This window comes from Phascolarctos cinereus, unplaced genomic scaffold (genome assembly GCF_003287225.1).
Source record: "Phascolarctos cinereus isolate Bilbo 61053 unplaced genomic scaffold, phaCin_HiC Scaffold_4;HRSCAF=312, whole genome shotgun sequence".
Taxonomy (NCBI): Eukaryota; Metazoa; Chordata; class Mammalia; order Diprotodontia; family Phascolarctidae; genus Phascolarctos; species Phascolarctos cinereus.
This window is the reverse complement of record NW_027555847.1, coordinates 544,099,005-544,108,614: the sequence shown is the minus strand read 5'-3', so window position 1 is coordinate 544,108,614 and position 9,610 is coordinate 544,099,005. Positions and strand designations below refer to the sequence as shown.

Genomic DNA, 9,610 nt, shown 5'->3' with positions numbered 1-9,610 from the left:
AAAGAGAAATAAATTTCTTTTTGAGATCTTGAATTTGAAATGTGTATGGTCACAGTAAGTGGCAAACAATTAGTAGTAATAGAGAGGGGGAGCGATAGAACTGATAAAATGGCAGGAAAACAAACCAGGATGGAAATATGGGAATATCAAGAAATTAGACAGTTTAAAGTGAATAAAAAGAAAACACTGAAAAACTTAGAAGTAGTTAAAAAATTTGGGAAAGGAGAGGTGATCTGAGAGTATAGTGAGTAATATATATTTTAGGACTTTCTTCAAGTTATCTAAAATATGCTTAAATCATGGAGGATGTATCTATAATAAAGTATTAAAGAGGTGGGAAAACCTCTTAAGAAGCATCAGTTTGTTATTGAGTTGACCCAAATTCATTGATAAAGTTTCAGTTTGCATATAACCTTTGTGTGAAAACTAATGACTTTCCTATATTTAAAAAACTTTCTGATGAGTTAGTTCTGATGAATAGTAGTATCAAAGGTCTTTGATAATCTTTGTTGATTTTGCTTTTCGATTTCCCAAAATTTCAAAAATTGTTTTTGTTAGTAATTAATTCTTTTTGCCACATAATGCATATATATGAAGCCCAGTTTCTTAAGAGGAATTATATCTTGGGGAATAATATATGATTTCTGATGTAAATACTCTGTGCAAGTGACTGAAGAATAGTCTAACAAACAGTTCTAATAAAGGACTTTAAAAATATTAAACTGAGAATGTCTGAAATAATATTTTTGAACTGTCAGGAAAACATCCAGTAAAATATTAAATGTGGAAAGTATGCATATAAAAACTTATTCTTGAAATGTCTTTGAGGCTGTGAGGTAACAAAATGGATAAGTAACTTGTGAACTCTGTCTGCTGTAGACTTTGGCAGAGCACTGTATCACATTACCAAAGAACCAGAAAGCATAAAGAAAATAAAATAGCAATTAAAAAAAAATTAGATCAAACCTCACAAATAAACTTATGCTGTCACTATGGGGAAAAAAACTGGGTTTTTTTGGGTGTAAAATTGTGTTTTTCCTCAATAATAAGAATAATTGATTAAATTAAATTAAACTGATCCACAGAATTGCTCTCATACTGTCATTTCTGTAGGCCAAAAAGGAAGCAAATGAAATAGAAACAGTTTGTGTTTTATGCTGGATCAAAAGATTTATCAACAGGAAAAAGCAATCAGATGATCAGGAAAACACATTCATTTCCTATGTCTAAGAAATTATCCATCTAAAAATGTAGGTGTGGGTCTATGTAGTCCTACTGAAAGGAAAACAAATGAAAAGAAGACTACATCAGAGATGATTGTTGGATGGCAAAGGCTCATAGTTCTCTGTTAAAAAAACGACACTTCATGATATAGACTGTGCAATCTACTTCAAAAAATTATCAGGCTTTTTTATAAAGTCAATTTAGAAAGCAAATTAGAAAGGACCATCCACATGTTTACAAACAATTCCCTTTGGAACTCTTGAAATCAAACATTTATTTTGTATCATCTACACTGAGACTTTTAAGGATACGATTAGGTTCCTGCAACATGACTTGGTAAAGACTAATGAATCATTTTTTAAATTTAATAACATAAAAGCTTTTCACATAGATGTCTGCTTACATCAATGTCTTCTCTACATTCTCTGTTTTTGTTTCCTACCTCTCTCCCATCTATTTTTCTTTCCCCTTACAGATGCCAATATTTAGGAAAATATTGAGTTGAATCATAATTGATGTACCAAGAGGAATCTATTTCAAAGTACATTCTGTATTTCCAAGTATTATAAGCCAAATCCTTTCTCAAAGACAAAACCCAAAACATTCTTCATGTTTGAAAATAATTATGCACAGTAAAATCAGACTTTTAAAAAAAATTTGAATTAGCCAAATATTTTAATAAGAAAGAACAAGCAGTAATAATTAAAATAATAGTTGCTTTGAACTATGTAGTGTTTTGACTAAGTGGAGATCAGTTTAATGTTTTACTGTATAGACAGTTGTGCATACAATATGTGTGGAAAATGGAACCATTTCTTACAGGCCCTTTTCTAATAGAAAATTCATTTTGTTTTATAACTTGTCTTGATTTTACTACAACTATCATTAGTATTGAACTTTTGGTAAAAATCCCTAGTTAAAAAAAATACAAGTGAACACATCTGTCATGATTCAAAAATGTTGATTAGTTTCAGAATCTAATAAATTTGCCAAGCATTATCCTCTAAAATAAACTTCATATATATGTCCTTGAGAAAATATTCTTGAACAACCCACTCATATGTATTCTATCCATGCATGTCGGGAATTTCTGCCTGGTGCACACTTTTTGGAGCACATTCCAGAATTTCACTGCTGGAAGAATACTAGAGATCATCTAAATCCAACATCCTTAAAAGGAAACTGAGTCCCAAAGAGGACAAGTTGAATACAACTAATTACTTAGTCATAGAACTGGTTAAAGGCCATGTCTCCTGACTCCCATGGGATCCAGTGTGCTTTTTGTTTTCTTAAAACTCTATCATACTCTAGTGAGTATGTTAGTCTGTCGTTGATATCTATCACTAAACTTATTTATATGTCAGTAATATTAAGTAAAAGAGCAGTTAGAAAATGTACTATACTATGAGTTGTATTATTTTGACTTTTTTTTTCTTTTTCCACAAATGACAATAAGCAAAGTTAAATATGAAGGAGTCGTACTTTCTAAGAGGGGTGAAAAAGAAAAGGGAAATTCCAATTAGCCTTCATAGTTGTTAACAGTAATTTTAAGATCTTTTCTAGAAACCAAATTCTGACTTACTTGAAAATCAGAAAATGGATTTAAAGCCTGGTTAGGTGCTTTTTGAGCTATTGCATCTCTTCCCCCTGAAGCACCATATTGTAAGGAACTTTTCTAAAGTAATAAACAATCTCTCCACTCCTCACTCAGTAACAGCAATTAGCAAATGAGCACTGGGCCTTGCCACAAAGGACAGTCAATGAATGGCATATACAGGTTGGTTAGCGTACTTGTGAAAGACTGGGCACAGAACTGATTACACAAGATGGATCATTATCATTCTTGTTTCAAGCATATAGTAGAGGAGAGAAATTAGAGGTTTGGACTGCTGTGGCAATAGAAAAAAAGCCAACATAAAATAGAGTGTTTTGAAGTTGATTAGGTTGGAAATGTAAATGCGACACAGTAATAAAGAAATACCCATGATGTTTGCTGTGGCTTTGCAAATAAATAAATACATAAAATAAAGGAAGATCAATGGAATGTCTGCCAAATACCGAGGCAACATAGGTAGTGGGAAGCCCTGCTGTTTTCAAGCTTCTACAGGGATAAAATTAAACAGTGGAGAGTTTAAAACCAATTGTTAGAAAGCCCTTTACCAGTATCTCTTAATTAGTTTTAAGTGTTAATAGTTCTTATAATGAACTTAGAAGAGGAATGTGTGTGCGTATACATATACACACATATATAGTATGTGTATATACACATAACATAAATATGTACATATATGTGTATATATAATTTTTAGGGATTGTTACATTCATCATTCTTCTTGTTTGTATAATCTAAGTAACCCTCTACTTGATGTCGGAAGGAACTGTGCATCAAGACTGATTTGGAAATAGAAGTTCAGAAACATTTTTATGTGTTTGCTCTGTATCTTTTAATTTATTTTAATCTCTTAAAGTGCTCATGAAAATCCTTACTATTCCCTGAGAGAACTTTCTCTGCCTCTTACAGATTCTCTTTATATTACATCCTTTCATATTTGGGAAGATTTGGGATTCATATTTGAATATTTGGGAAATTAATGTATTTAACTTTAAAAATTTTTACAACAATGACGAATAGAATGTCAGTTTAGCTATGATTAATTGGCCAAATAGTTAGGACTTTTATTATCTTTTCAGAACCTGAAAAGTTCAAGTTCCTGAAATAAAAATTGTTGTAAATTCTGTGAGCATAGGAGAAGAGGATAATTATGGTGTGTGTGTGTGTGTGTGTGTGTGTTTTTCTTTTCTTATAAGGGAACTTGAAACAGACTGTTATTTTAAAATCTAGATGCCATCAGTTATGATAATTTTGAGGATGTCAAATGTGATTTCCAAAATAGTATGAATTTTAACATAAAAGATACCTTCTCTTTGGAGGGAACAGATGTAAGGCTTTGATGGGAATGAAGTCTCAGTGATGTCTGTTGTTTTTATTCAGTTCTGCTAGCGAATTTGTTTCCATGTCCTTTAATGTCCTGTGATTTGATCACCATCTATTTGTTGAAATGACTAGAGGAGTAATGTTTTTCACTTGATGCAGATAATTGAGAGGTGTTTCATAATATAGTTGACCTTTGGACACTGCCCATACTTTCAAAATATTTGAATTTTTTCTACAGCGTCTTTTTTTCACTGCAGATATATAATCCACATTTAGGGGACTGCATTTTCTTCTTAGAAAAAGGCCTCTTAATAGCTGAAGTATAATTAAGATACATTTAAATATTGCTTAGGCCTAAATTTGCCAACCCTATGTTGACATTCATGTATGAAGGTTAGAGAAAAATCACTGATGTACATCCACCACAAATGACCATAAGCTTAACTCTCACTTTTCCGTCAGAATAATCAAGGAACGCAATTCAGAAATAATATTACATCCTGCATTTTATTCAATTCCATATGACAAAAATAGTAACCTAGACTAAGACATCCATTTCAATCAGTAGATGTGTCAAGCCAACAAGATTTAATCATAAAAAATATTGGATCTAGGTAACAATTCCCAGCTGGTTCAGGGAGGCTCCTAGCCCTACATGGTATCGCAGTATAAAAATAGTGTCTCTCTTCACCATGCAGAGAGGAGTGACCTAACCCTGAATACAAAATGGGGTCAGTCTTACTGTACCTTCATCAACCATCTTATTTACAACACTTTACATCTCTCTTTTGTTAAGTTATACACATCCTTTAGGGAGAAGAGATAACACTACATGGTACCAAATACTAACAAAAAATTCACACCAAAAATGACACATATAAAATAAAAACATTCAACTGCTGAATTACAGCAACATTAAGCCACCTCAGTTTTCTTTTTCCAATGTTTGGAAACCCCCAGATTCCCCTACATTTTGTGGTAAAAGATGGCATAACATGGGGAAGTTCTATTTCACCACTGTAGAAAACAGAGCTGTATAGTTCATTGTACATTTCCAATAGAAATAAACAGCTAACAAGTCTTCAAAACACTTTTCATTCAATTACATGATGGCAGAAATAGTCCATCTTCTTACAGTAATTTTTTTTTGTTGTTATATAAGAGATTGTCCTCTTTTTTTCAGTCTTAACTGAGAAGACCTCACTGTCTGATTCTTTCTTCAGGGGCATACAACTCCTTGCACTGTTACCCAGTTACCCATGATGTCCCTTGAACAATTTTGTTGGATGGAAATTCATAGTGTCAGACTCCATCATGCTTGTAATGCACAAAAATGAGGTAGTACACAAAACATTTACTGTTCAAGTTTTAATTAAGCCCCAGCCTCACCAGCATCCTAGCTTAAGAGGAGTGGAACCAGTCCCTTTAGCTATTTGATGTCATTTAAACAAAGTAATCAGCATAAAATGGTATTAGAATAATCAGAGGACATTGTGCTTTGTTGTAATCTGAGACGATAATCATGAAATTGGGAATTTGGAATATTTTACAGTTATGACTGATTATACTGCCAGACACTTAATATTTCTTCCCAGTTTATTGTACGTATTACCAGTGCTCTGAGGCAGTCAATGTCTTGTTTGTGGGTGTGTGAGAAAGACAGAACAGATTACAGTAAAATTAAACCTACACAATGTTCTCTTTACTGTTTCCTGGGCTTGCATTGATGTCACAGTCCTAAGATTAATTCATCAAAGTTTTGTTAGGGGTGGTCACAGTTTTTAATGGGCTTTGTAGAAAAGTTAAATAAATCATTTCAGTTTTAGAAATGGCAGGTCCTATTGTACTGAGGATCTGACAAATCTTGGTGGCTTTTCTATTTAAGTAGCATAGATCTCTCATATTGTTTGACCTTAAGACAAAACAAGAAACTGTAACAGGTTTTCTTTTTCATTTTCCTTAAACCAAAGTACTATTTATAAAATAGTTTACATCTTTTTTTTCATTTTCAAATTATAGACAAACCTCCCTAATACAAAATACTAAAAGTGCAATAGTATAAATTAAGAGTTTGCAACCACATTATACAAACATTACCTTTTTATTGTACAACTTTGATAACATGAAATATTTACTCACAACTGTTTATAATGTTGTGAATAATTTATGGTGATAAGGTTTGTCTGTAACTTGTTTTCCAATCATTGAGCTACAGACCACACTACATTTTTCATTTAATAGAACAACTGTCCACATAGCAGCTACAAATATTTAAATAAAAAAGATTTGTTACTGACAGGTACTTGCACATGAAAAGCATGCTATCTTTCCCAATAAAACTTCACAATTTTGCCTGCATTGAAATAAACCACTTACTTATAGTAAAACAAATCTTGCTTAAAAAAAAATCACATAGCCAGATGTATTTTGCAGTACAAAAGCTTCATTTAAGGATGGGGCTAGTATATTGTCTGTTACCCGCATAATCTTAACATTATAAATACTACAGACAAGGATACTGTCATAATACACAGCATGGGGGGTACTAAATCACTTATTTAAGATTAAGATTTCTAAAAACATAGTTCAAGTTTCTAACTAATTTGAACAGAACCAGCAAGTAAGTTTGACCAGAATGCCGCAGTGAAGCCCCCCCTTCTTTTTTTCTTTTTTTCCCTCTCAGGTGATCATTAAGTTTTATAAGAAACAAAGTGGACGTGGTCTAACCTCTTTAAGTTGCTAATGCAGTTTCCATTGACTCCTTGTTAACTTAAATTTTAAAGGTTTCAGAGTTCTCAATAACAGTCAAACTCACTGTTAAAAGAAGTACCATGCAGCTCTTGCAAGACAACTTTTCAGCAGCCACACAGTTAATGTATTTTCTGCTATGGATAAAATTTTAAAGGGAATGTAGGCATTTAGATCATAAGACTAATGCTTAAAACTTCCAAATTTGTACATGAAATAGAACAAATGTGTTGATTAAGAGTCCCAAGAGTTATTCACATTTCTCACATTTAATTTATACCAATTTCCTTGTTATCCTCAATAAACCTTGTGAATGGACGACTGGCTCCTGTTTCTGAACTTGCTTTGTCCAGGCCACCAATAGGAGGGCTGCTGCCTGTGCGAGCTTTGTCCATACCACTTGTAATGTTACTTAAGGGTGGAATGGCACTTCCACCTAAACTTACTGGGAGTTGTGGAATGCCTCCATTCTGTATGACTGAAATCTCATTGTTCTTCATAGCAAGTCCATTTGTGATCGCTGCAGCATACTGGTTCCAAAAATTGGGGTCAACATTCATTGCCCGAGCTGCCAAATCCTTTTGGAACATTTCAGAGAACTTCAGTGCATCACCACCTAACAATGCCATGGGGTTTTCCACAGATAGTCGGCGGCCACGTCTTGCAGGGGCGTTATTCCACATGTGAGTTCCCATATGAACCTGCATATAAAATATGAGAGAAGAAAAAAAAACTACAAATAAGCAAATTCTCATAACTTAAATTGTTACTTTGCTGTATACAGCCATTTTCATAGAATCTGAGCGTACAAACCTTCAGGTACTTATTGGCCATTTTTCTTTTTCTCCCAAGCAATTTGGAGTGACATAAAATGGTTCATGTGAACTTTCTGGGGAATAGCTTATGATCAAATAAGCACATTATTTTCATTAAAGACACAAAGTACACTTTAACATTAGGAATATGTATTCTTTGAGGTGACAAAAATTGAAACAACAAAACACAATTGTCCCAGATTCACAAAACACAAGGGCCGCCAAGAGAATGTTTCAGTATGTGAGAATAAAGACCTGTGCTCTCTTACTGTGTTCAGCCTAACTCCTTTAATCTCCATTTTCTTATAAATCATCTAGTAATTTTGACCCTGTTTTTTTCTCCTGTACTCTTGCTTCACTGCCTTTCCTTTGAATAAGAACCCCCAAATTAGTTTTAAAACATTCTATGAACTTTTTGTGATGAGAAGATGGTCCTCATATCACCTTTATCCCATCCATGCATATCTGAGCTATGGGAACAATAGGAATATTGACCTCTGAGATGTCCTCTAAAAGCCTACTGAAACCCAACTTTCCAAGATATGCATGTTACATAGAACAGAAATCAGGATGTGCAGTAAGAGGCAGTATAGAGACACAGGTCTACTAGCAACGAGCAAGTCCTGTGCCTTTTCACAGAAGTGAGCTTTGTCAGAAAACACACTATGGGAAGTTCTGAAGTGGGTTTACCATGAGCTCTATTTTTTTTTTCCTGAACTCCTTTTATGCTCCTCTACATTCTAGAACTTGTATATCACTCTCCTTCAGCTACACACCCACCCCACCAGCTCCTCTTGGTGGACACATAGAACAACAGAACACATCTTTTTTTTTTTTAATTGCTTAGCAAACCTCACAGTTGCTGCAGCATTCTTTCTTTTTGAGAATGACTGTCCTTTATTTTGTGACAGCTCTTTAAATGTCGGTTTCTTTTCATACCAATATTCCACTGGGTGTTGGGCCTGCCTGCCAAGGTGCAAAGTGCATTCACCGCCTAGTTCATTGAACAGGCTATAAACACGCATCTGGCCTAGCTTCACAAGATCAAGTTTGAAGAACAGGCCTTGATAAGCACCCACACATCAAAAGGCAGGACTGAACCCTTGCATGTTACCATGCTTGACAGGAACACATGACAACGTACAATAGGTTTCCTTAGCTTCTCATTTCTCCTGGCCAGGAACATAGCAAAATTACAGCCTGTAAAGCCTAAGAAAGATGCCTTTCAATAATTCTGATTTCCTTATGAGTTGATTTTTGAGATTGAGAGTTTTCCTTCTTACCTTGAGATTCCCCCTTTGTGGTAAAAGCTCTACCACAGATTGTGCAACCAAATGGCTTTTCACCAGTATGGGTGCGCTCATGTATCTGGAGTGCACTGGCTGAGGAGAAGGTCTTCCCACACGATTGACAGTTGTGTTGCTTAGGCGTTCGCCGTGGTGGGGGTGCCAGCATAGGAGTGAGGCCTGGACTCATCACTGTCTGTGGTGCAGCAGGAACCTGGATTCCAGATGGAAGCGGAGGGCCCTCCCCCAGTGAGATCGGCTTGCTGTGACCATTCACTTCCATTTTGATCATAGTAGGCGCAGTGCTGGTGACCAGGCTAGGAGTACTTTGGCTGGGACCTAGAGTAAAGTTGGGTTCAAATAACTGAGAAGGCAGCTCTTTTAATTTGTGTGTCAGTAAGTGCTGTTTTAAATTACCCATAGTGGAACACCCGCGACTGCAGACTGTACAAACAAATGGACGTTCTTTAGTATGGCTGCGGTAGTGAATTTCCAATGCACTCTTACAAGCAAAAGGCTTGCCACAGATATTACAAACAGTACTTTTAAACTTACCACGTTCTCTGTTGAGGAACAGCAGGCTAAAAGGAGCTTCCTCCTTG

The 9,610-nt window shown here is 34.8% G+C and overlaps 1 protein-coding gene across 1 annotated transcript in view; it reads right to left on the bottom strand.

The window, feature by feature from the left end:
- Nucleotides 1-5,310: 5,310 nt before the first annotated feature.
- SALL3 (spalt like transcription factor 3) overlaps nucleotides 5,311-9,610 on the bottom strand; it is a 21,851-nt gene continuing 17,551 nt past the window's right edge. The window contains 3 exon segments of the mRNA XM_020986920.2: nucleotides 5,311-7,613; nucleotides 9,012-9,347; nucleotides 9,564-9,610. The exon segment at nucleotides 9,564-9,610 is cut by the window's right edge and continues 97 nt beyond it. Of these exon segments, the coding sequence (XP_020842579.1) occupies nucleotides 7,177-7,613; nucleotides 9,012-9,347; nucleotides 9,564-9,610 (820 nt within the window). The 3' untranslated portion in view covers nucleotides 5,311-7,176.